Source organism: Aspergillus saccharolyticus (genome assembly GCF_003184585.1).
Source record: "Aspergillus saccharolyticus JOP 1030-1 unplaced genomic scaffold BP01scaffold_16, whole genome shotgun sequence".
In the NCBI taxonomy this organism is placed as follows: domain Eukaryota; kingdom Fungi; phylum Ascomycota; class Eurotiomycetes; order Eurotiales; family Aspergillaceae; genus Aspergillus; species Aspergillus saccharolyticus.
Window position 1 is genome coordinate 348,326 of NW_020290626.1, and position 24,278 is coordinate 372,603.

General features: G+C 51.1%; 9 protein-coding genes across 9 annotated transcripts; 5 read left to right on the forward strand and 4 right to left on the reverse strand.

Moving 5' to 3' along the window:
* Positions 1-13: 13 nt before the first annotated feature.
* Positions 14-740, reverse strand: BP01DRAFT_392069 (uncharacterized protein; the record flags this gene model as incomplete). The annotated part of the gene is made up of 3 exons (XM_025578119.1): positions 14-199; positions 339-437; positions 516-740. The coding sequence occupies 3 exons, from the start codon at positions 738-740 to the stop codon at positions 137-139; spliced, it is 387 nt and encodes a 128-aa protein (XP_025431105.1). The 3' UTR covers positions 14-136.
* Positions 741-3,101: 2,361 nt separating this feature from the next.
* Positions 3,102-3,723, forward strand: BP01DRAFT_54489 (uncharacterized protein). Its single transcript, XM_025579936.1, has one exon. The coding sequence runs from the start codon at positions 3,193-3,195 to the stop codon at positions 3,550-3,552; it is 360 nt and encodes a 119-aa protein (XP_025431106.1). The 5' UTR covers positions 3,102-3,192; the 3' UTR covers positions 3,553-3,723.
* A 685-nt stretch (positions 3,724-4,408) lies between these two features.
* BP01DRAFT_423659 (BAR domain-containing protein) lies at positions 4,409-8,109 on the forward strand (the record flags this gene model as incomplete). Its single annotated transcript, XM_025579635.1, has 10 exons — positions 4,409-5,427; positions 5,517-5,607; positions 5,667-6,143; positions 6,195-6,206; positions 6,393-6,418; positions 6,803-6,894; positions 7,058-7,213; positions 7,277-7,838; positions 7,887-8,018; positions 8,077-8,109. The coding sequence occupies exons 1-10, from the start codon at positions 4,753-4,755 to the stop codon at positions 8,107-8,109; spliced, it is 2,256 nt and encodes a 751-aa protein (XP_025431107.1). The 5' UTR covers positions 4,409-4,752.
* Positions 8,110-8,410: 301 nt separating this feature from the next.
* On the forward strand, positions 8,411-9,932 carry BP01DRAFT_357059 (V-type proton ATPase subunit E). The gene is made up of 4 exons (XM_025575106.1): positions 8,411-8,867; positions 9,087-9,170; positions 9,320-9,372; positions 9,466-9,932. The coding sequence occupies exons 1-4, from the start codon at positions 8,857-8,859 to the stop codon at positions 9,543-9,545; spliced, it is 228 nt and encodes a 75-aa protein (XP_025431108.1). The 5' UTR covers positions 8,411-8,856; the 3' UTR covers positions 9,546-9,932.
* A 43-nt stretch (positions 9,933-9,975) lies between these two features.
* BP01DRAFT_374136 (sterol homeostasis protein ARV1) lies at positions 9,976-13,342 on the reverse strand (the record flags this gene model as incomplete). Its single annotated transcript, XM_025576816.1, has 7 exons — positions 9,976-11,130; positions 11,183-11,236; positions 11,283-11,354; positions 11,749-11,981; positions 12,054-12,630; positions 12,710-12,999; positions 13,093-13,342. 7 exons carry the CDS (start codon positions 13,340-13,342, stop codon positions 9,976-9,978), a joined length of 2,631 nt encoding a protein of 876 aa, XP_025431109.1.
* A 1,838-nt stretch (positions 13,343-15,180) lies between these two features.
* Positions 15,181-17,503, reverse strand: BP01DRAFT_357063 (MFS transporter). Its single transcript, XM_025575107.1, has 6 exons — positions 17,085-17,503; positions 16,992-17,026; positions 16,119-16,874; positions 15,937-16,061; positions 15,710-15,871; positions 15,181-15,652 (listed from the first exon to the last, which is right to left on the reverse strand). The coding sequence occupies exons 1-6, from the start codon at positions 17,276-17,278 to the stop codon at positions 15,320-15,322; spliced, it is 1,605 nt and encodes a 534-aa protein (XP_025431110.1). The 5' UTR covers positions 17,279-17,503; the 3' UTR covers positions 15,181-15,319.
* Positions 17,504-17,981: 478 nt separating this feature from the next.
* Positions 17,982-20,149, reverse strand: BP01DRAFT_296951 (putative bifunctional fatty acid transporter/acyl-CoA synthetase (FAT1); the record flags this gene model as incomplete). The annotated part of the gene is made up of 5 exons (XM_025571863.1): positions 17,982-18,153; positions 18,222-18,371; positions 18,443-19,589; positions 19,648-19,803; positions 19,864-20,149. 5 exons carry the CDS (start codon positions 20,147-20,149, stop codon positions 17,982-17,984), a joined length of 1,911 nt encoding a protein of 636 aa, XP_025431111.1.
* Positions 20,150-21,197: 1,048 nt separating this feature from the next.
* On the forward strand, positions 21,198-23,011 carry BP01DRAFT_357065 (putative peroxisomal 3-ketoacyl-coA thiolase (Kat1)). Its single transcript, XM_025575108.1, has 6 exons — positions 21,198-21,494; positions 21,560-21,655; positions 21,714-22,562; positions 22,614-22,678; positions 22,731-22,842; positions 22,907-23,011. Exons 1-6 carry the CDS (start codon positions 21,390-21,392, stop codon positions 22,943-22,945), a joined length of 1,266 nt encoding a protein of 421 aa, XP_025431112.1. The 5' UTR covers positions 21,198-21,389; the 3' UTR covers positions 22,946-23,011.
* Positions 23,012-23,599: 588 nt separating this feature from the next.
* Positions 23,600-24,263, forward strand: BP01DRAFT_374141 (ML domain-containing protein; the record flags this gene model as incomplete). The annotated part of the gene is made up of 3 exons (XM_025576817.1): positions 23,600-23,811; positions 23,877-24,093; positions 24,162-24,263. The coding sequence occupies 3 exons, from the start codon at positions 23,600-23,602 to the stop codon at positions 24,261-24,263; spliced, it is 531 nt and encodes a 176-aa protein (XP_025431113.1).
* Positions 24,264-24,278: the final 15 nt, after the last annotated feature.

The window sequence follows — 24,278 nt, forward strand, 5'->3', positions numbered from 1 at the left end:
CATTTCTAATGGAGTGAATAATAGGATAACCATTATTCTGGTGACCCTGCGTTAGCAACTTCAAAGACAGCAGGGCTATCCTACGCCAACGCATTGAATTCATATACACTTCTCCCTCTCTTCGCATGTCCCTCGCTTACGAACTAAACTCAGCAACAGCTCCCAGGATCACTTCCATAACCCTCTCCGGCTGGCTCACCTGCGGCACATGCCCAGCACTGCACCGTTCAATTCGACTCCCCGCCCTTCCCCCACCCCCAAAAAAACAGCATATCAAAGGAGGAAAAAAACAAAAAAAAAAAATCAAAATCAAAAAAAAGGGAAGCTCAGCAACAAACCTCAACAAAAGCAAACGGCAACGGCGCATGCTCATGCCCCTCGGAAAACACTGCAGCCGCCAGAAACACAATCTCGATGACTCCGCCGGGCTGGCCGGCCTGCGCGCGGACAGCGCGATGTTAGCCGCGCATGGCCTCGCCGCCCAGGAACCTGCCGGCGGAGTGCAGGATTAGCACCACGAGCTGGCCGCGCGAGTCCACCAGCGAGGTCAGGTGGGCGCGGATGGCGGCGACGTCATCCTTCATGGTGGGATTGCCGGGGGAGGGAGCGCCGGTGCTCACGAGGGAGCTGGTTTGGACGGGGTAACTGGCTTTCGTGAGGGTGCTGAGTTTGTTGTAGACCGTGGGGCCTTCCCAGATTCCTGGGGTGAGGAGGATGGTGGGCTTGGTGGTGGTGGGCATTTGAGGCAGTCGTTTGAAGTTGGGTGATGGTTCAGGGTTGGGGAAGATAGAGGGGGAGGAGAAGTGGACTGTGTTTGGCGGTATTGGGATTATGCTCGTAGAAGGGGGAATGGTTATATCTTAGTATCTACTTATTGTCTTGGGGATAGTGTTGGGAGATTTGGAGCTGTTGTCTGGGGCGGGCTGAATCGTCGAGCTTTACAAATTTCGAAGGATCTTTGACTAATCAATCAGTGCTTGATAGGCTCTTGACTGACAGTTTCTGCTCTTACTAATTCTAAGGGTTGCATCTAGTCCTTTGCTATGCTGCATTTGTAGACGATGGAGGCATTCGGCATTCGGTTCTGCTTTGATCCAGTAAAATAGGGAAGTCCCCAGGCTGCTTCTTCCCCACGACACTAGACTCGAAGTAACAAATCACTCAAATCGGTTGCTGAGCCCAGAGTACGCTGACACAGCGCGAAGTCTCGCGTAAGCACGAAGACAATATTTAGCGAAGCTTAGCTTTAGCTTATAGCATTCTTTCCTGCCAATACGATTTTGACGGTACGACAACCATGGGCTTCACTGGAGTTGTTACGAGGTAGAAGCTATCATCCTTGCGAACTGGTCGCAGAACACTATTACCTTACCACTTGCACTGTCCAAGCATTGTCATTGCATACAACTCTCTGAGCCATAACAGCAAGGACCCCCGGGGACTTATAGGGCTGAACTGCGTGATCCCACGACGCCTCACGCAAACACTCTTGCCTGTTTTCTCGCCTTGCCTCGCCATGGCTGGACCAAGTCAGTCGGTTCCGAAACCAGCTGGCAAGACCTGATTCCTCGGATGCTTTGCCGGACGCATGGCTTGCATACAATGTAGATATATGCATGCACATATAACCTGATTTGTCGGCTATGTCTGGCAACTCGGAATCTAGAAGTGATCGCTGTGGCTTCGACGCCACCCTTGACATGGCCTGAACTGTGGACTGGGCTGGTTGGATGAGGCTGTCAGCTCAGCTGGCACCTTGAGGCCTTTTCTGGTTCTACTTTATGTGAGTTTGTGTTGGGGCCTGTCAATTGTTGTCGAACCGCTTGATCTTCGACTATATTATTATCTCATGGTCGATGGTCGGTGTGGTCGTGGTTGCTGCTTAGCAAGGAAGTACAGTTCCGAGACAGGAAGTTCCGCTGTATATACAGTTATTGTGGCTTTTGCTGGTGACGTTATCCGAGGTGTGCATCATGCATCGAAGTCAAAAGCTTGCGCCCATAGGAGGGCACCTATTTTCATAACTCTTAGTTACCAAGACCAGAGTTTTGTCAGGGTAACGGCTTGTCACAGGATGTCGACCGATTGGAGTTCTTGTCTGAAAAAGCCTTGATGCCGGAGATATAGCAGTTCAATGAAAACAGTGTACACGGATCTGGGGCGCTGTAGACATACAATTGTCCGACTCTGAGCAAGGTTTGTAAGTTCTCACTATTGGGGTCTTGGGACATTGTATTGTCAGAACGAGGATGTTCTTTGTTTGTCTGCAAGGAAGAATGTGAGCTGTAGTACAAGGACTGGTGAGTTCATGACTTAAGTGTTCTTTGCCTACAGCGAGCGATTCTCAAGGGTCCTTCAACACATACTTGGATCGAATGCAAGTCAACTATCGAGTGACAGAGTAGCAAAGAATCTGCGATAGGGACTTGATTCAGCACACCTTCAAGCCTATGTTCTCTGCGTAGTCTCAATTACAATGGCCAAGCATCTTGATTTGTCGGAACTCGGCACAGGAACTCTGAAAGTCGAATTTGATCGCAGATCCTAATCGAGCAATACCTCATGCCTGATCGGATCTACGAAGCAGCATGAGGCCAGGCCTGGCTAAGACAACCATCCGACCTGTTGTGCGCAGGGACGGAGACTGAATCGTGCAGAGATGCCTATACGGAGTCTTGGCGCGGGATAACAGTTGGCAGTACCTTAGCTTCGGCTCCGTTCTTGTTGGCTCGGCATTAGTGCAAGAAAGTGGGTATTGTGCCTCCTCTGGTCAGTCCTTTGTTTTCTTCATGGCTTATGCGCCTGGAGTCGATTGTGGTTTTAAACCTCGAATCTGCAGACTCCTGGAGGGGTCAAAACCGACACGGAGAATTAGAGCGGCATACCATTTCTGTCAATGCCTGCATCTACACTACCCTTTTCGAGCTGCAAAATGGAGCTCGCCTCATGTCATATTGCGAGGTTTTGCTTCTAGAGTCAAGCTCGAGACCGTTGTTGAGTCAGAGCTGATACAGCAATCCTTGTCCCTCCGTTGCCCGGCCGAGGCTACTACTCGGGGATGTCTATATTCCACTCCACAATCACTGATTTCTACCCAAGCACTGTCGTAAGCCGGAGAATCTATTTCGGTTTTCCAGTTCTTTTTGGTCTCGAACCCCTTCTGACCCGCTGTGGATCGGTCGAGTCGACAATATGGCAATGCCAGCAGGACAAAGACTGAATTGGGTTTTTCTGTGTGGATTCCCAGTGAGTCTGCGGGCTCAGAGGCAGACTGATTGGGTAGAGCATCACTATCGGTGTACGGTGAAAACACAGAGTAGAGGCACCCAGATGGACAACCAAGGTCAGGCCACTCTGCGACCTGTTTTCAATACTGGGGTTTATAGTTCAAAAGTATTGTTGATCATGGCCAGTCTCATGCACATTGCAAGCAGACCCATTCAAGTCCGCCAATTGAGATTATCCGCTCACGGCTGGGAAGAAACCAATCTGAGGCCCGGCCGATCGAACAATAGCATGAGACTCTGTTACGTGACCCTGGAAAAAAGTTGAAGATGTTGCACAAAATGGCTTCCGGAAGAGGCGGTTGAATTGGCGTCGACAGGCATACATACGACAATTCTTCCGCCCCAGTCGTAGGCACGTGGTCTTAGCAAGGCTACCATTGTGTGACAGCTGGATTGGTGGTTGGTGAATGGTGGTCCCTGAGCTTCAGTAAGCGCGTCGTCTTCCAAGTTCGGCGGGCGTGCTGCCGTATCAGAAGAATAGCCTCCCGGCTGGATCTCTTGGGTTGAAACCAGGAGCATCGAGGCCCTGTCTCGGATCGACCAGCTCGTCATAGACCACAGAAGAGACTGTGGGCCTAGGTTCTGTCGACTAATTCGTAGCCACCATTAGACCGAAGTGGGATTTACACCCAACCACAAAACCACAAATGGTTTGACGCATGATGTACTGATAGGCGGACAGCTGGACGGAAGCAATGCGCTGCACTGCTTACGCCTCGAGATTTGCAATTTGCGCTTTGCATTGAGAGGAGAAATGACCAGAATCGAGGGCGAAGGGGGGCTGGAAGGAGGTGCCGGGTGTGGGTTCATATCAATGCAATTGCAATGCAATAATGCAGACAAGGCCAGGAATGAATTGGGATTGAGTGGCCATCAGAAGCACACGCGGTAACCGCACGGGGAAGGCGAGTTTGAGTACTGGAGTAATACTGGTACTGCGTAACCAGACGCTTACACGTGGATCCTGCCGAGATGTTGCAGAGCGAGGAGTGCGGATCCCCCCAGTTTACCATACTCATACCCAGGGTAAATAACCTTCTCCGCCAAACGTCACTCACTCCTGTGGAATTTATTTCTATGTGGATTTTCTGATTCTACCTTTTTTTCTCCCCCCTTTTGATTCAGCTTCTTCTTTCATTCCAGACCCTTGATCAGAGAGTATTTAAATGTCCGTCGAGTCTCTCGTCTGCTGGTGGTCTTTTGATCATTGCATTCACTGTCACCGATCCCATAACTAGTTCCAAAACCGCCTTATCGAGATTATCAGCACAGCCCCGCCATCTGATTTGAACTGCGGCCCGCCAAAGTCAGCCGCTGTCGTCACCCACGGTTCAATCAAATCATTCTTCCATCTCATCCTTCAATACTATTCTGTGCTCCATCACAACAAACAATCAGTCACCCACATCATCTGTTTCCCGTTCCCTCGAGTCATTTTTTTCGACCGACTCTTCCGGTATTGCACATGTCTCGCTACGGCGATTATCGTCGCTCCACGGGGGCTCTGGACGATGACCGCTACCCACACGAGCGGCGGGAGCGTCACCACCGTCACCGTTCGCGCGCTCCCTCGGTGCTTGATCGCCCTCGTCGCTTCGAGGAGGATGAACGTTTCGAATACCGTTTGCAAGAACAAGATCGCTATGGTCCTCCTGCCCGTCGTGCCGATGTTGTCTATCAGGACGATCATCTGGTCTATTCATCTGGTCCCCTGGTTGCCTACGATCGCCGTCGCGCGGAGAGCCCTCTGCCCCGCCCCCGACTGCTTCGGCGACAATCCTCCCTCGACACCTTCGATCGGATTCCCTCGCGCAAACTTGACGAGTACTACTATAGTGACTACCATTCGAAGTCATCTCCTAGCCCGCCGCCCCGTCGTGGCTCTTACCATCGGACCCGCGAACCCGACTACTATGAAGAAATTAGCATTGCGGAGGGGGATTATGGCGAGGAAGAGTATCGAGGCTTTCGCGAACGGAGCGTGGGACTTCCCCGTCGCTCAGCAAGCCGTTTTCGCGAGAGAGTAGTGGAGGAAGTGGATGTGGAAAAGCCATACCCTCGGAAAGGCAAGACTCGCATGCCCCGCAAAATGGTTCATACCACTGCGATTCGCGAGCTCGGCTACCCATACGAGGAAGAGGTGTGTATACATTGTCTTCCACATTTTCGCAGGAGAAGATAGCACAAAAACCACGTCTCTGGACAGTTTTCTGACGTTCCTTCTTCAAGGGTAAAATGGTTGTCATTCAGCTGGCGCTTTCGAAAGAGCAGATCGATGAGGTCATTGGGAGAAGTCGCGAAATCAAGCGCCTGACCGAGAGTGAGTCAGCCACGCACATTGTGTCCCCGTTTACCAGAGACTAAATGTTTCTTCAAAAGCCCGCGTTATACATGCCAGCTCGCCATCCCCAGTTCGTGCCCGACGTCGAGACAGAACTGTAGAGCGAGTTCCAATGGAGGCCTACACCCCTAGAACCAGCCATGACACTCTCATTATCGAGCCGTCTCCATCGCGGCACCGCTCCCATTCGCGCCAATATCACTACCACCACCCTCGTGGTGAACTCCTGGAAAAGAAAGTGACCAGGACTGTATCTCGCACCCGAGACATCTCAGTGCATGGCCGACCCCGTCGTCGATCGTCGCCAGTACGCAGATTTGAGCGGTATGAGGAAGAGCCTAGCAGGACTCACGCTGGCCCACTAGCTATCGTGGTCCGTCCCCGCGACAGTGACGAAGATCTACGAGAATATGCGCAAATTGAGCGACGTGGCAGCGGAGAGTATGTGCGAGACACGGAGATCGTGGGGGATGGCGTTGTGGAAGACATCCATGAAGTGAAGAGGGAGCGCAGAGGTATGAAATTTCGCCTTGATACCCACGTATGGAATGCTAACACTGCTGCAGGTCCCAGCTCTCGTATGTTACGTGCGATGATGGCAACATTGACGTAGACTGATGGCGTTCGGAACAAATCGCCATTTATGCTTTTATGAAACTGACTTACGACTTATCGATTACCCTTTCGGTTCCCCCTATTATGGCTGTGATCTTCTTTCTCCTATGTCGTTCTCCACATTATCATCTTAACGTGTATCATAACAGCCTGGCTGATGTTTTCTCTGTATTATGTATGTGGCTAGCCTTGGTGTCAGCCGTTTGGCGAAGCAGCTATGATGATTATCCGAACAATGAAATGCTCATGACTCATGAAACTCGAACAAGGCGATCAGGATGATAATTAACATGATTCCGCGTGAGGTGAAGGTTCTGGCTTTGTGTGCAAGCCATCCATAATTTGTCACCTGCTGCTGGTGCTGCCAACTCATCGCCCATCGACTGACTGCTTCAGGCCAGTGTCAGGCGGAATCTCGAACTATTCCAGAAGCGTAATTGCCGGCATGAAACCGTGGCGGGACGAGGCGGTGTCAGACCAACAGAATGTGGCCTGGACGCTTGCGATCATTCCAAAACAATCCGCAGCTCGCTAATAGTCTATCGCTTTTTATCTGCAGAACCCTCTGCATCGCACTTACTCGAGAATTATCAGAGGAACCGAGTTGACTTTCACCATGGACAAGTTTTCAGCGTTCGGCAAGAACCTCAGGTGAGATACCCGATCGTCTTACACCTCCGTGTGGCTTGTGCCAGGAGACGGGTGTTGGAATCTGTATTCAGCCTCTTCGCTCAGCGGCTACAGCATGAGCTTTTGCTGCAACGATCAATAAAGTGATTTTCGCTAATACTCCCTTCCTTCATCCGGCCTGTAGCGCGAGCTTCTCTCCCTTTGCTCAGCGTACGCAGCAGATGATCCGCGAGCAACTCGGCCAGGCAGAGGATCGAACTCAGCTTCCCGATGAGTACATCGAATTGGAGAAGCGCGTGGATGCGCTGAAGATTGTCCACCAGAAGCTACTTCAGGTGACGTAAGGACATCCATTCGTTTCCTCTTCCCTGTGATCTACATTACTTATGTACCGACCATGCAGTTCTCAATACTCGAACGAAGCTTACGACTACCCTCCCAATATCCGCGAATCCTTCAACGACCTCGGTCGCACAATCAACGAGAAGGTCCAACTTCTCTCTCAAGCCTCGTCGCCCGCAGAGGCTCAGGCGGCCTTGGTTGCCCCTCCCTCGGCTAAGCCGCAGCCCAAGACATTCAACCACGCCATCGCTCGCGCCTCGCTGGCCGGATCCCAGACTCTGTCGCAATCTTCTCACGGCGAGGACCCCTTGGCTATCGCTTTGGAAAAGTATGCACTGGCTGAGGAGAAGGTGGGCGAGGCCCGGCTGGCCCAGGACGCCCAGATTCAATCGCGCTTCCTGGCTGGCTGGAATACCACACTCAACACCAACTTGATGTTCGCGGCCAAGGCGCGCAAGAACGTGGAGAATGCCCGTCTTATGCTGGACTCAATCAAGGCCGCCAAGAAGGCTCAGGTTAAGGGCGACTGGGACAGCCTGAGCGAGGAGGCTCGCGCCGAGATTGAGCAGGCGGAGGATGAGTTCGTCGGACAGACCGAGGAGGCTGTAAGCGTCATGAAAAATGTATGTTTCTACGGTTGCATCTTGATGGCTGGTGGTTGACAATTTCAGGTTCTCGACACCCCCGAGCCTCTCCGAAACTTGGCCGATTTGATAGCAGCGCAGCTCGAGTTCCACAAGCGGGCTTATGAGATACTCAGCGAGTTGGCTCCTGTTGTAGATGGCCTGCAGGTCGAGCAAGAGGTGAGTGCGCGACCAATTGATCAGGGTGCATCATTGACTGACTTGTAATCCGATGCAGGCCAGCTACCGTAAGAGCCGTGAGGGGGCTTGAGATACAGCTCCAATTGTAAATTTCCTTGCAGTTTGTTGTTTTCTTGTGTTGAAATCGCAGCCTCTCTTGAATTCAGCCTCTGTTTGCCCTAATGACAGTGCTTTATATCCCTCAATGGGTGGAGACATCGGTGAATTTGACTAGTATACTCCCTGAGTTGCAATCGTAGGTACTGTAGATTAGTCCGTAGGATGTGTCATGCCTCAGGCTACAATATGAGCGGAAATGCGGGCGGTGAGAGCAGGAGTCGGGCAGTGACAGCACCATCCGGAGAAGCTCCGCCGATAACCTCCATCGCTCTGTCGATAACCATCATCCTGTCTGTTGGTCTTTGCCTGCCACGACCATTCTTTTCGCCCCTTCACGTCTCCAACCAGAAGTGCCTAGTGGCTGCGGATTACTCTCAATTTTAATCTCGAGCTTGTCCCCTACACCTTCTCACAGGTTCGACGAGAGCTCCGACTTGCAACCACGATCCATACTCCTCGAACCAGTCCAAGTAAACAGCGTTCCACCTCGCTAGTAACGCAGCAATCAATCCAGAGTGACCGCTTGCCTGCAGCTTCGACCTTCCTGTGACCTCATCTCAACCTTCGGAACTACCTTCGGAACGAAGAGCGAACAGTTTAGGCTGGACCTACGCTGTACTGTACCTCCACCACTAGGCGCAACCTTACATCGAAACTCCTCTCCCTCTCCTCGCCCTCTCTGCACAATCCACAACTATCGTCTAGAGACTTTATCAAGATGGCAACTGGGTACGTTCGTGGGACCGGCCCACCCCTCCACCCCTCCAACGGGCCAAAGCACAAGGATGGACCATCGCATACATTGCCATAAACAAGCTACCAAGCAGACCTCATTTCCCTTCCCTCTCATTCTACCTACATATTCACCCTCCTCTATAGCCCTACTCTATCAAACCTCCTCAATCTCAAACTCTCGACACTCAACTAACCACCAACACCGAAAACCAGATGGAGTCTCATCATCGGCCTCATCGTCGTCGTAATCGCCTCCGTTCTGGCCTGGATCTTCAGCCCTAAGGGAGAGAACCAAACGTATGTCCTTCATTCCTTCTCCGCCCTCCCCTTTGTCTCTACTTCCGCATCACTTCCCAGCATAGTGACGGAAAGCATGATGGACATCCATTTTGTAAAGGCATGTGGGAAATAAACAACAAAAACTAACAATGGGCGGGAAAATATAGTGTCTTCAGAAGTACCTTGATCTTGTCGTTCACATGCTGTTATCTCATGTGGGGTAAGCTCTTCCCTCCTCCCCTTCCAAGGTTTTCTTCTTATTATACTATGGGTAGGTTCTCTTTGCTAATTGCGTGGGTTGTCTCTTCTCTAGCGATTACGTTCCTCGCGCAGTGGCATCCGCTTATCACGCCCAAGAGGGCGGATATTCGGCCTGATCGGGTGCCGGAGTAATCTTTCTCTCTGGTTGTATAGGTTGGGGTATTTGGAGGTCGTTTGAATGGGGTGGTGGGCTTTGGAGCGGATAGTTTGGGTTTGGATGGGGTATGGTGGTTGAGTTCCGATACTTAGACCGTGTCCCGCCTTGCTTGTTCACAGGCAAAACTGACGGGGTTTTGCCGAGTGGGCTATTTTCGGGCTGCCCTCTTTTTTCTCAATCTTGTATAGGTAGGTTCTTTGTTCACATGTTCAAGTTTTTCATTTAATTATTATTTTGATGAGAATTTTGCGAATCGCATCATCATTGTACCTACATCTTATTTTCTCTTACGGTGGGGCTTGTTCTACGTGTATTGCATATGGACTTATGGAGAAGTGGTATATAGAGGAGTCAAATAATCGAGGTACAAGATCCAAAGACAATCATCGTTTCGAGAAGTATATCTTAACCTACCCCAACTAGACCCAAAATCACCCTCTGAACTGACCACCGCGCCACCAAGCCCGCCACCGCCAACGCCACGGCCCGGAGGTACCCGCATCCAAGCAAGATATACAGTGCCTCGATGTTGCTCAGCAGCACGAGATGCGTATCCGCCGCCCCGAGCGAGAGGAGCGAGCCCATCAGCTCCAGGAACCCGGCTAGATGGCTCGTGAAGACGGACTGTGGCAGTGCACGAATGACGCTCTCTAGCAGTGAGGAAGAGAGCGACAAGGACGAGGATGAGGTTGACATGGAGGCTGAGGAAGTAGAGGGCTCGTGCGTAGCTGCTGCAATGGCGCCCGTGATCGTTGCGACAGGAGTGAGAACGCTGTACAAGGCCGTTTGAGGGCCGGGATTGGCACTGCTGCTGCTACCAATCTGAGCAGTAGTATAGTGCGAAGCAGTGGCAGTGGTGGTGGTGAATGCGTTACCGCTGCCGTCAGGGCCCCAAATTACGAGTAGGATGGGGAACAGCTTCGCGCAGCTGCTGACGAGGAGGGCAGTGCTAATGGCTGTGGGACTTGCCGGGGTGGGCGGGGGTAGAGGTTGGATGTTCATCCCCATAGGGATGTTCATGGTCATGTTCTGGGTGGGTGTGGTGGAGGAACGGCGGAGCGGCGGCGGAGGGGAGTGGGCGACAGGGGTCTGCATTTGGGACTCCGTGCCGGTGGTAGTGGTGGAGGAGGTAGCTGTTGTCGTTGAATCGGGAAGAGAGGAGGATGAGCTTTGCGAGACGAGCTTGGGTAGGGTAAGGGTTGCTGCGGGTGCGGGTGCGGGTGATATCGTTGGGGAGAGCTGGGAGGATGGAAATGACGGCAGCACCGGAGTGGAGGGATGGGTTATCTCTGCTCCTCCATTGTTTGCATTCGCAGTGCTCTTCTGCGTGGATGCGGCATATCCCCGGGGTGTCGGTGCGAGGATTGAGGCAAGGAGACGGATGGTAAGATGGTGAGCGAGTGTCGCAAGCGCGTTCAGACTGAGGAAGAAGAGGTATTGCACGATGACAGGAGCGCGCCAGAGGAAAGTATCGACGATGGAGGGCGATTTTTCGATGCGAGCCCAGGTGAGATAGACGTCAAATAGGAGCAGCAGGATTCCGAGACGGATGATTGAGCGCTGCAGATGTCAGATTTGGATCGATTACGATTGTTGGAGTGTGTGGTCTCACATCGAATTGATTATCATAGCCTCCTAAGCGGTTAAAGAGCAGATGACGGTAAACCTGGCTTCGTTAGTTTCAGATGCAGCAGACAGAATGAAAGCATTACCTGTGGTTTGATCAAGACAAGGTCAATGAAGAGCACGACAAAGTCATACTCGACATATTTGTCGGCGAACCGCTGGCAGCGCGGACATTGTGTCAAGCGCACTCCCTTACCCAGAGACCGGTCATCAGCGCGGCTGTAGGTGCTGTACAGATGGGAGACTGGGTATGAGCACTCGATGCAGATGGGCATCGTGTCATTTGCAGCTGATCATATAACCATGGCCACCAGCGAGCTGCTATGAAGAAGGAAGATAGATCCAGAGAGGGAGAAATCAAGATGTCGGCGCGGAGACCCCAGAGGCGGTAAGCTCCTTCTCCGCAGCGTTTGCCCCCTGGTTCCTCGGGACTCCGCATCTCGACTACAAAGCATGATGGATCTCACGTTCTTCTATCTCACATGACTACTGCTCAGTTCTCTCCATGATTACTGTCATCTAAAGCTTACTCTCAACCGTCGGGCTCTTGACATACGTCAGAATATCATTCCGACGACTTGCCAGCCGTTCTGGGGTTGTCTTGAACAGCCGTGGAATTCCACTCTCCTCATACGCCACTCCATCCACAACCATGCGTGCGATCCCCCGCGCAGATAAGAAAATTTGCGGCATACCATGACCACTATACCCAGCAAGCACGAGCTGACCAGGCTTCCCGGGCACATGTCCAACATGCGGCAGAGCATCACTGCTATAACCCATCACTACGCGCAACATTAGCCTGACAGCCACAGAGCTAAGAAGAAGAAGAAGAAGAAGAAGAAGAAGAAGCTTACCTCCCGACCATACCCGGTCAGTATACGCCCCAGTGTTCTCCCAGCCATGGAAAACACGTTGCATATAGTTGTTAAAATACTGCACGGTCTCCTCGACGACCCGACTATCGTCAGTATTGTGGTACCAACTGGAGATGTCCTGTTTATAGAAGGCAGACTTCGCGCCACCCACGATGATGCTCCCGTCAGGACGTGGTATCAAGTAGTCGTAGTCCCAGGCATTGAAGCGCAGAGTATACGAACGTTCCAAGGGGACAGCAGGCGGGTTGGGAACGACGATGCGGCTACAGAAGCCTCGCACCGGGACGATCTTGTCCTTGTACTGCGGTGCGAGAGCGGCGGTGTATGCATTGGTCGCGAATATAAGCGTTCGGGTGCGGATCGAGCCCCGGTCAGTGGTGACTTTCCACCTCCCATCAGCATCCGGAGTTTCAGAGATGTGCCGGACAGGGGTGTTGGTTTGAAGGTTCACCCCAGCAGTAATGGCACGCTTGAGAAGGTGCATGATGAGCTTGTACGGCCAGAGTCGCCCGGTGCGTTGACGAAAGCAGCCTCGGGCTCCTTTAACACCCGATTCCTACATAGTCGGCGGAGACATAAGCGCTATGAATACGACATGCGTGACAAGGAAATCGGGTTGCGGTGAATGCACTCACAGCTTCGGCATCCTCAAGTCCAGTAAACTTTACATCTTCTACCGTCTTGACCCTCTTAGCGATCAGAGAATCAAAACCCGCCTTCACCTTGGCGAGTTGGGTTGGATCGTAATGCACATCGCACACGTAATCCACCTCCATGTCGCAGTCAATCTTCTCCTTCTCTACTAATGCCTGCACCGCAGAGACATGTTCCATCTCGAATGCCGCCACTTCGGCCGCTGCCTCGACCCCGTACTCATTGGCCAGGTTGCCGACCCGGCTGTATACATCAGGTTTGAGATGGCCGCCTGCAAATCCACGCACAAAGTTTTGCCTCAAGATCAGCGTTTTCTAAACAACTTTGCAGAAGGAGTTGGTGAATGTTCAAGTTGTCTTCCTACCATTGCGTCCTGTAGCCCCCGAACAAGCCTGTCGTGCTTCAAGAATGACGATAGATGGGGGCACTGTTCCCTTGGCTGCTGCGCGGTCCAGGCAATGATAAGCGGTCGATGCTCCGGCATAACCTGCTCCAATGATAACAATGTCGCAGGTTTCAGGCAGGAACTCAGTGGAACGATGATTGTCCAAAGGATCAGGCTCCGACCGCCAAAAGGAAGACATGCTATTCTCGATGGGGATTGGATTTGTCATGACGAATACGGAGTAGGTTGTATTGGAATACGTGGACTATGGGGATGATAATAGACTAGAGAGTTTGCTCAATTGATATAGTTTTATTGTCATGCTGGAAACTATAAGTGCTTTGAAAAGAGAGATAAGATACGCTCCTGTCAATTCATGCTCAATGATCTGGTATTGGACGAGGTCGCCGACAGTTGCAGCGGGGAAGTGGAACAAGTCACTCCTCCCTTGCCGATATCTCAACCCCTTGGCATCATTGATGAGCGGGGAAGCATGTATCAGGAGGTTTGATCTTTGGAACCGCCTTCTTATCATCAGACTGTGATCTTCTTAGTTAATCAAGCGGCACGTAACAGCCGAGTAACTAGTTAGTGTGAGGAGCTTATCTATACAGAGTTGAACTAAGGTTGCTGAGCTATATGTTGCCACACCATAGAAGACTAAGGCAGCACAAGCTCACTACAGATGGGGATTCAAAATGCAGCATCTTAGCACTGGGTCTCGATATCGCCTCGAGGTCTCAAGCCCTCCTCGGCAGCACCCTCGACCATAGGAAATAAAGTTAGAACACGAGGGCGAAGGATAGACAATTTATGGCGCACCTGACAAAGCTCCTAGAAGAAAACATTATACTGAACTCAGGGGAGTAAATGAGTAGTACTAGGCTTGTGTGTGTATGAAGCCCAACGGCTCATCGGGATGATGCACCTCTGCTTGCACTAGTAGCGACCGGCAATAAGCTGCACCATAGTACATCGTCGAAGCAAAATATCCCTAGACCGCCTCCCTCACCGCTTGGCCGGCAGAACCTAGCGAACGTCGCAGCAGTCATGGCCAAAAATTCCAGTTAACAGGTCCCGAAAAAGTTTTCCGGGAAACTGCTCATTTTGAGCGGCCACAAATAGCAGAAAGCGGAGCAACGGCAGAACACCCCGCGCAAGGCCGCCTTCCCCACCGCCCTACCCAATAGAGCCTCACAGATTGGGCGCCCTAAAAAAACGAACCCCAAAATCTACTGTTCTAAGGCGGCGAGAAGGCCAGCAGACCGCCAGCTCCACCGCTCAAGCTGGCAGGGACTAGTTAACCTCACAGCAGCAGACCAGGAATTTTAAGGATAACAGACCCCAGAAGAGTGTTCCTGGAAACTGTTCGTTTTAGGCGGCCACAGATGGCAGAAATGACTCCGCCCGGAAGATCGCGGCCACCAGGCACGAATGGGCGGTTGCGGACCGCCTACATCACCGCCTCTGCTGGCAGAAACTAACCAACCTCGCAGCCGCAGACGAGGAATTCTACGGTTAACAGCCTCCAAAAAGTTCTCCTGGAAACTGTTCATTTTAGGCGGTGATGGATATTGCCTGTCCCCTAGATTTTACTGAGTGGGCCGCCTGCTTCACTGCTTAGACTGTCAGAAACTAACGGACCTCGCAGCTGCAGATGCCAGAGGAATTCCAGGAAAACAGCCTCCCAAAAAACTTGATCGGAAACTGCTCATTTTACGCGGTGGCAGCAAAACACGCTTTACTATAAGAGTAACTAAACACTGCATGGAGACTACGGAGTAATGACCCACCATGCCGGCTCAAGTTAGGCGTCGCTTTGCGGATATAGAAGCCGAGGGGTTGTTGCACACGGCACTGCAGTGTGAGGTTCTTACTGACCGCCAATCAAATCCATTTCTGCGCACAGCATTATTCTTGCCTGCAGCTGCTCTCTGGTCTATGGCATACTCAAATTCTGCGAGAATTCTTCAGCTGCGTGTTGGACAGTATCCATAGTATGGAAACGGAGTACGGAGTACGGAGAACTTTTACTTGAAACCCAGCACAAGCATGCAATACTGATTACGCATCTGGAATTCATCGAGAGTGGAACTGGGACCTCGGGCTGATGATGGGAACCACTCGAAACCATCTATAGTACCGCCTCGCCTTCCACTATTTCATTACTGCATCAGGAACAACAAGTAGGTATACAAGCACAGAGTCACATCGATCTTCCCGTCCCCTGTGTTTTCTTCCTCAGAAACTCCTCCTGCTCCTGTTGACTCCTCCTCAAATCCAGGAAGAAGGCTAACCCTGCGAAGCTAACCAGACTCAATGCGAACAGAAAATAGAACGGAGTTGAATTGTTCCCCGTCGGCGACGCATCGATGATTGCGCTGGACACCAGAGGTCCAATGAATGAGGAGGTTTTGCCAATGATGCTGAAGAGACTGAAGAATAAAAACTCGTGGCCTCGTGGTGTTACTTCAGAGATCATGATCATTGAGTAACTGTACCACGGGCAAACGAGGAGGCCGTAGTAGACTTGATATACCTATGCCATACACTCACTGTTAGGCAATGCATAGGAGCAGGCGCGAATTGCACGTACCCAGATTTCCCAGAGATGATGAAAACCAAACTTCTGTGTCCAGATCCCAATCATGCCCCAGCCGTCCAGGAGAATGATAGCGACGGCAACAATGTTAAACATGGTCTTGGTGGTCAGATCAAAGCGTCGTTGGAAAAACCAGAATGCATAGATGCCGACGGCCTAGACATGGTATTAGACTTGACCGGGAAGAGGACGTATATATGATGACTTTGAGGGCCACAAACCTGAGCAGCGATACCAGCCAGCAAGACATATGTCAGTTCAAGGGAGTTGTACGATACGATATTATTCTGTAGCGTGGAGATCACAGTCACCGTGGTGTTCAAGGAATCACCAAGAAGGAAGTAGCCTGGAAGTAGAGTACTGGTTAGCTAGACTTTCTAGAGTCATGAAGGATCGAACATACCAACGAGATAAACCAGGCTCTGCTTCAACGTCCAGACAACTTTCAACGCGCGAATGAGCTGCGTCAATCCTGCGACAATAATATTGTTCCCCTGCGGATCCTGGCCCGGCCGGCGTTTCTCAAGCAGGAACCATGGGATTGAAACCAAAAGCCAAACGCCACTGGCAAAGGCGATTAGAACGCTCAATCCCCAATTGTTATTCGCTTCGCTCGCGTTGACGTTCAAGCCAAACATAATACCCACAATGATAGCCAAAATGAACAGTTCGCTGACTGACTGGACATAAAAGGCTACATTGGACAATTGAGTGCGCTTCATTGAGTCCGCATGATCATACTCTCCCCTCGAGATTTGTCCCGCGGAATATTTATCCGCCTTATCTCGCATCTCAGCGGTATTCCTCGCGAGACCAGGAAACGCAGCCGTCCAGAACGTGAGAGTGGTCTGGTACGCGATCAAACCGACAATGTATAATCCCACGCCGACTTGCCATTTGTCCGCTTCGTGCACCGCCAGCCACGCAAAGCCAATTGCCCACGCGACGATCGACAGCACAATGAGGATGTTCGGCCTCCAGCACCCAAAGTCCGCGAAACTACCAATGACCAGGAATATGACTACCTGGATCGCAAACGAAATGCCATTGCAGAGGAGGACAATACTATTGACCGACCGCGGTCGACCAGCGAATTGCAAGGTGCCTTGATCGCCTGCGGCTTGCGTTAAGAGATTCTGAAACGCAGTTGGCGCAAAGTCTGCAATCGCGACTGTCGTTAGCCTCTCGAGCCTCAAATGAAATGTAATGTGCGTTTCCGGTGATACAGATATCGCACGCAGGTACCCTATGGTGACAGGGTGGTAGGGAGTCTCACTGAACAGGGATAATCCGTTGTTGCCGATATAGTAACTATAGAACGGTGGAGGGGTTTAGTATTCACTTGGCAGGGTGATCACACTCGACGCACGCATAATACGCCCATATTTCCCATCTTGTGGTGCGATATCGTTCGTCGAAAGTGTCGGGAGGACGCTGCTGCTCTTGTTCGCTGCCAGTTTCAGTGGGATTGGCTTCGAGCTCGAGGATGCTGTCGGAACCGCTTTTGGGCTTCAACCCTTGCTCCAAGGAGGATTGCTTAACGCAAGTATCTGTTGTAGCCATTTCCCCCGCGCCTTGAAGTTCCCCTCGCGAAATCAGGACAATTAGAATTCTTCCGTTTCCTTGCACTAAACCAGAGTGCAAACTGCAGGGTACTTATGCGACAGACTGACTGGCTGGAGGGGCCAAACCCCGCGCTTTAAGATCGTCAAGCGTGATATGAGGCAGATAAGCGATTGGCACTGTCGATGCCACACTAACCAGGAATTCCCGGGAAATAAGTGGATTCTGCTGATGGTTAAGTTTTGTTCTGTTTCTTCGAGGCGAGCTGAACGGACAGGCCGGCAGATTTCTCTGTGCTGGTAAACTGAACCAATCAACGGAGCGTAGCATGCATTGTGTTGAAGAATCTGTCGGCAGGGATTGAAGGCACTAATAGATTTCCTCGCGTTGATGAGCCTTCCAAGTGGTCTTCACACATAATTTGGGGCGAACAAGCATGGGTCTGGACGCTGGAATGATCACTAGGGTGGCGATTATTGCAGTGACCGAAGAATTCTTAGATGAGGCGATTGTTGAGAGGTAGTGATCATGCACGAATCCCCTTCAGGCAGCCACACACTCCCGCCGCATTATTGTTAGAGCCAATGGATCTGACACCCAAACTAGTGGGTAGAATTAAACTTGGGATTCTAGACAGGCCAAGAGGTATCTACACTATACACACCTCTATACACCTCTCTACATCAGAGCTCTATATCGTATATCACAGCTTGGCCTGCCCACTTTCTATGGTCGACCAGCTTTTTTCATCGAGCTTCTTATACTGTGTACCATCCAACCAGTACAATTTATCTCCGTCCCAATCAGTCCGTGGATCCCATCCTTTCTTGGTCAGAACGCCTTTGGCTTGCTTGAAGGTCACTCCAGTCTCCACCCTAGCACGAAACGTTAGCAAACATCTCCACGGTTCCAAAATTAGCTATGGTCTTATCGAGGTGCTTACTTCTCTGTAAGTCGAACGAGGCGAGGGAAGGCATATGAGGGCACACCCTTCTTCTTCAATTCGGGGTAGAGGTTGGCCATGACCTCTTGCTCTGTGGTAGCAGACCAGTCTTCGAGGGTGATCCCTGCAGCACCAGCTTGGCCGTCATACCTAGTTAAGCACATCTGTTAGCATGCAAGCACATCCCGACCGGTCTTTGCCCGCGGGTATCAATGACATACGCGCTTAATTTCACTCCGTAGACCACGGCATCGTGAATAGCCGGAAGTCGACAGATATGATCTCGGATTTCACCCGCGCTCACATTCTCACCCTTCCAGCGGAACGTGTCACCCACGCGGTCCTGGAACCTTACCCAGCCGTCGTGATCCCGGACCACCAGGTCTCCGGTACGTTGAAATAAATCACCTTTCTCGAACACGTCGCGAAGCAATTTCTTCTCCGTGGCTTCGTTGTTGCGCAGGTACTCTGTGAGCAGACCCCGGCTCTTCACTCGACCGATTGCCTCTCCTTCTTCCCCTAGCTTGGCTTTCACACAGAAGCCTGTCTTGGGATCCCGGTAAGGCATCTCCGTCTCAGTGTCGTATTTGACAATATAAGTATCATTTTCCAGAAGGCGCTTAATGAAGCCCGAATGCCCAACCTTACCGGCGGCCCAAGCGCCCTCGCCGAAGTTGTCAAACTTGGCCACGCCCTCTGTAGATCTATAGAATTCTCGAATCTCGGGCACATTAAATCGTTGTCGGAAGCGCTCCCAAATCTCTCCACGCAGCCCATTGCCGTTGGCGACAAGACACACATGGTTGCGGTCGTAAGGGCTTGGGGGTGTTGATAGGAGGTACCGACAGAGTTCTCCAATATATAGAATACGTGTTGCTCGCGAATCATGCACGTCTTTCCAGAATTGTGAAGCGGAGAACTTGCGGCGCAGGCAGAGAGTACCTGCGTTGCCAAGGGAATAACAGATACCAGTGAAGTAAGCGGTGCCGTGGAAAAGTGGCAGGGAGGAATAAGTACGTAGAGGATAGTACTTGGAGCGGTTGTTGATGTCGACCGTGTGCGGATTGGACGTGATTAGAGCCATCATATTGCGAATGGCACAAGCTTTTGGCTTGCCCGTAGTGCCCGAGGTGTAGATAAGTGTGCTTAGGTCACTGGGCGACCTCTTAGCAGCAGGCAAGCCTAGGGCTGAGAATTGCTGCAAGTCTGCATATGTGATAAGTTCTACTGTACCAGGGGACACTCCCTCGAAGGAAGTAAGATTGAAGGCGACATGTGGCAAGTCTGAACAGACATATTGCGACAAGTCTGGTGTTGAGATAATGAATTTGCTGCCGGACACACTGAGGCAGTGAGTGAAAGTATCGTCTATCCAAAGTTGCATCAGTCATGACTTCTATCACGTGGTATTGTCACGTATCCTTACCGCGAAGGTTGGTGTTGATGAGAGCAGCAACAGCTCCGAGTTTCGAGAGTGCGTAGATGGTCACGACCATCTCTGGGGAATTGGTTGTGAAAACGCCGACAAAGTCCCCTGGACCTACATTTCTGGCATGAAGAAGAGCAGTAAATCTATCGACCACTGAGACATAAAGGTCAGTCAAGCAGCTGGAATCGGGTGACAATGTTTCGAATAACATACAGTTCTTCAATTGAGCATACGTCCATGTTTTGTGCTCAAACCAGAGTGCCTCGTCTGCCCCATGACCTTCTACTTCAACGAGGCGTTCGAGCATCTTGTAGATGGTAGCAGTGTCACCCAGCTGCGCAATGCGTTGACCCAGACGGTTTGTCCATGATCTATCTTTATAGAGCGCCGAGATATCACTGGCAATTGAGTATCTGGCATTCAGGTATGCGCCCGCCGCTACGGAAAGGGCGGATGCTATAGCAAGAGAAGAGCCGCCGATCTCTGAGAAGAGCTCCATGCTGGCTGTGTCGAATCCCAGCTTTTCGTAAGTGTGGTTATGACGCCAAAGTCGAAAGCTGACATTCACAGCTCTAAGAACTAGATACTAAATCACACTGATTTCGAATGACTGGAGGAGATTGCATCCAGTCGTCAAGATCCGGGGTAATGAACAGTTATAGGTATGTATCAGAATGGGGCTATAAAAAGTTCGGAATCTGGTGTCGGGAGACAGATTGCTAGGAACTGCCGTCCTGTGGTTAGTTAAGCAGCTTTCCTGACACGAACCGGTAATACGTATGCATGCAGGCTAACAATAGAGGCTCGACTAAGTAGTTAACCCCCACTGTTACGCCTGTTGCAGATATTGGGGGATGAGTTGATAATATAATAACTGTCTGCATGGACTCTATGGAGTCATGGTGAGCCATGACAATATCCAACTGGCCGCAGTAAGACAAGTAGCGAGAGTTTCTGCATATGAACCATATGTCAGGCTTCAGATCATTCTGTCGGTGGCAGTTTGGTGATCAACCATGAACTGCACAGTGTGATCCGGCCATTGCCAACGTTACCCCAGTTCATCATCAACAACTGCCATAATGAGTCCCGAGTCTGAATCTGGAGGATATGGTATGGATGTGGTATGACGAAGATAAACATGGTTCCGCAACTGACAGCAGCGAACGTGGGGAGTAGAGAGAGAATGGGGGATCCGGAGAGCAGCCAAAATGCGGAGGGGCCGACAACCGATTGAGCCGAGGCCGCCGGGCCTTACCGTATCTTACCAATATTTCCATCTCCGCTACAGTTCACTTGTACAGGAACCCCAGTTTGCAGCAACCACCACTGATAGTAGTTGAAACTTACGTACCCTCGGCTTGAACCTGAACTGAACAACTGCCTCAGTGGCCATCCGGCCTATCCATGATCGCTCATAGACCAAACTCCATCCGCACGTAAAAGGTTGGCGGAGAGGGTATCACGAAGAGGACCTGGTGGATACATAGTAAGACCCGCTCGATCGGCATTACAAGACTGGTTCCAACTCCCTGACCCGATCTCGGCTCGGTTGCTTTTCTGCATCTGGTTTCCTCAAGCCGCGGTTGATCGTCAATGCTGCTGCCGTTCGCCTCAGCTTAATAAAACAGCAGGAAGGGCTCGAGTTAAATCTTCTTGTTTAGTTCCTGTTACTTCTTTGCTCTTTACTCGGCCCTTTCTTACGCCTACCGAAAGAAGAAAGACATAGATCTAGTACAATGTCTTCGCCTCAACAACGGTTATCCTCGATCGCAAGCCAGCTCGCCGGCCCTGGCGCTGCATCTGCAAAGCAGAAGCTTTTGGCCCAAAACCCTGATGATATCGTATGATTTTCCCATGCAACACTGCGATCCTGACTTTGAACGAGGCTGACTTACGAGATCTTTAGGTGATCACATTTGCCACTAGAACTCCTCTTACCAAGGCCAGAAAGGGTGGCCTCAAAGACACTACACTTGATAACCTTTTGATCTCATTGCTCACAGTATGTTGTCTGTTTCTGGATGTACTGCTTGCACACTACTAACATCTGCACTCATTAGTCCATTCGCGAAAAATCCAACTTGGACCCCAGCCTTGTCGAAGATGTCTGTGTCGGAAACGTTCTGTGCCCCGGTTCAGCCTACGTTGCACGCTCAGCAGTATTGGCTGCAGGATTTCCTGTGACCGCGGCTGCATCAGTCGCAAACCGATTCTGTTCCTCGGGCTTGTTGGCCATTCAGAACATTGCCAACCAGATCATCGCTGGTTCCATCGACGTCGGCATTGCGGTCGGAGCGGAGAGCATGAGCACCAATGCCGATGGAGGCGCGCCGGAGATGTCTTCCCAAGTTACTTCGCACCCCATTGCCTCTCAGAATGCCCAGCCCATGGGTCAAACATCAGAGAACGTTGCCGCCCAATTCAACATCTCTCGTGATCAACACGATCAATTTGCGGCTAAGAGCTATCAGAAAGCCGAGCACGCTCAGAAGTCGGGGTGGTTTGATGATGAGATTGTTCCCGTCAAGACTCAGATCAAGGACCCTAAGACCGGTGAGGTAAAGGACATCATTGTGGATCGCGATGATGGGATTCGTTATGGAACGACAGCGGAGTCGCTCGGCAAAATCCGCTCTGCCTTTCCTCAATGGAAACCTAGCGCTACCACAGGTGGAAACGCCAGCCAGATCACCGATGGTGCCGCAGGTTTGATTCTTATGAAGCGCTCTCGCGCCCAAGAACTCGGGCAACCCATCTTGGCCAAATTCTGCGGCGCGACCGTTGCAGGCCTGGAGCCCAGAATTATGGGCATCGGTCCGTCCATTGCTATTCCCAAGATTCTTTCGAAGTTTGGCCTCTCCAAGGAGGAAATTGATATCTTCGAGATCAATGAGGCATTTGCATCTATGGTACGGCAGCTCCTCTTTAGCGAGCCCAAGAGATGACTAATTAGAATCTAGGGAACGTATTGTGTACAGAAGCTAGGCCTTGATGAGGCCAAGGTCAACCCTCGTGGTGGCGCCATGTAAGTACCTGAGTTGGGATTTTCACTTGCTAGTAGCTAACGTGAATTTCAGTGCCTTCGGTCATCCCTTAGGCTGCACAGGAGCTCGTCAGGTCGTTACTGCTCTATCAGAGCTGCGCAGACAGAATAAGAGAGTTGCAGTGACATCGATGTGTGTTGGAACCGTAAGTCACCATTCCATAAGAGATCTGATCAGTCTTTCAAATACTGATTGACGGAATGTTTCAGGGCATGGGAATGGCCGGAATCTTCGTTTCTGAGCATTGACGTAGATTCGCAAACCGTAAATAGCCATATAACGATCAACCAAGATAATGGACAGCATTCAGAGGTCTGAATAAGTGAACTCGTAGTTTCGCGGCTGCTGAAGTTTGTGTAGAGATTTGCCAGCCTTAGACGCCAGCCTTAGAAGGGTTGAAGTGCGCCATGTTGACAAATGCGCCTCTGGGGCGATGGTGGGTCAATAGCCCCAGATGGGGTTGCCTTGACTCCATACTGTGGCAATCCATACTTAGAACCGTACTTGAACTTTCAAAGTCAAAGAGACACTGTCAGATGTCGCAAAGCGAAGGGCAGCTCACACATCCCAATAAGTTACTCCGTGTAATACCTTACCTACATTGGAATTGTCTATGCATGTAACGGGAAAGGGAAAGGCGCAGGAACGATCACGTGGAATTCCTTTCCAGCCGTCGTCATCGGCGGCTGCCAAGCCCAGGTACGTCCCATGACACCGCTCTTCGACCTCCATCTCGCCTTCTTCCCAATTCCTCGTTCATCATTCCCATTCACATCAGCTCTCTTGCCACAAAGTCTACATCAAATATCCCTAGTTGAGCTCACACGCTCTGTTCCAGCACTAACTCGCGCCCACTTTTGCTGTATTTGCAACAAAATCACTGCTCCTCGAGACTCGCTATCATGAAGTTCTTATCTACTGCCGCTGCAGTCCTCCTCGGCGCCGCTCCCTTCGCCGTTACTGCTCGGTCAATCGACTTCTTCGGCTCGCAGTCTCCGATCAGTGCCAATGGCATTCCCGTTCACGGCGACAACCCTCTAGAATACTGCGCCAATCCTTCCAGTGATGTTCTCGAAATCAAGAAAGTTGACTTGTCTCCTAACCCTCCTCTACCGTACGTTGGATCGCGACATAGCTGCTCGTTTCCCCCGCGATCTACAATGCTAATTCGCTCTTCAGTGGCCACACACTTACCATCGAAGCCAGCGGCACATTGAAAGAGCCGGTGGAGAAGGGTGCTTACGTCCTCCTTGAGGTCAAATACGGCCTGATCACTCTGATCAAGCAGCGGGCCGATCTTTGCGATCAACTCACCAACGTTGACCTTGAGTGTCCTCTGAACAAGGGTGACCTGACATTGAGAAAACAGGTTGATTTGCCCAGTCAAATCCCCCCGGTACGTTAGACTTGTCGTAGACAATTTGTTTGCCGCAAATTAGACTAATTCAAGTTACGGTTGAATAGGGCAAGTACACCGTTCATGCCGATGTTATGTCAGTGAACGATGAGCGGATTACCTGCCTTGAAGCACATAATATTGAGTTCAAGAGAGGCGCCCTCTTCTAAATAACATGTGTGATC

What these genes read in the sequence shown, in the direction of transcription:
- BP01DRAFT_54489 (XM_025579936.1), top strand. Translation starts at nt 3,193, where the DNA reads ATGGCAATGCCAGCAGGACAAAGACTGAATTGGGTTTTTCTGTGTGGA.
- BP01DRAFT_357059 (XM_025575106.1), top strand. An exon ending in CCTAAGGGAGAGAACCAAAC is followed by an intron (nt 9,171 to 9,319) that starts GTATGTCCTTCA and finishes GGGAAAATATAG; the next exon opens with TGTCTTCAGAAGTACCTTGA. An exon ending in ATGCTGTTATCTCATGTGGG is followed by an intron (nt 9,373 to 9,465) that starts GTAAGCTCTTCC and finishes TCTCTTCTCTAG; the next exon opens with CGATTACGTTCCTCGCGCAG.
- BP01DRAFT_357063 (XM_025575107.1), bottom strand. Translation starts at nt 17,278, where the DNA reads ATGGCTACAACAGATACTTGCGTTAAGCAATCCTCCTTGGAGCAAGGG. An exon ending in GAAATATGGGCGTATTATGC is followed by an intron (nt 17,027 to 17,084) that starts GTGCGTCGAGTG and finishes ACCGTTCTATAG; the next exon opens with TTACTATATCGGCAACAACG. An exon ending in TGGCTGGTATCGCTGCTCAG is followed by an intron (nt 15,872 to 15,936) that starts GTTTGTGGCCCT and finishes TACCATGTCTAG; the next exon opens with GCCGTCGGCATCTATGCATT.
- BP01DRAFT_357065 (XM_025575108.1), top strand. Translation starts at nt 21,390, where the DNA reads ATGTCTTCGCCTCAACAACGGTTATCCTCGATCGCAAGCCAGCTCGCC. An exon ending in TTTTGATCTCATTGCTCACA is followed by an intron (nt 21,656 to 21,713) that starts GTATGTTGTCTG and finishes TGCACTCATTAG; the next exon opens with TCCATTCGCGAAAAATCCAA. An exon ending in ATGAGGCATTTGCATCTATG is followed by an intron (nt 22,563 to 22,613) that starts GTACGGCAGCTC and finishes ATTAGAATCTAG; the next exon opens with GGAACGTATTGTGTACAGAA.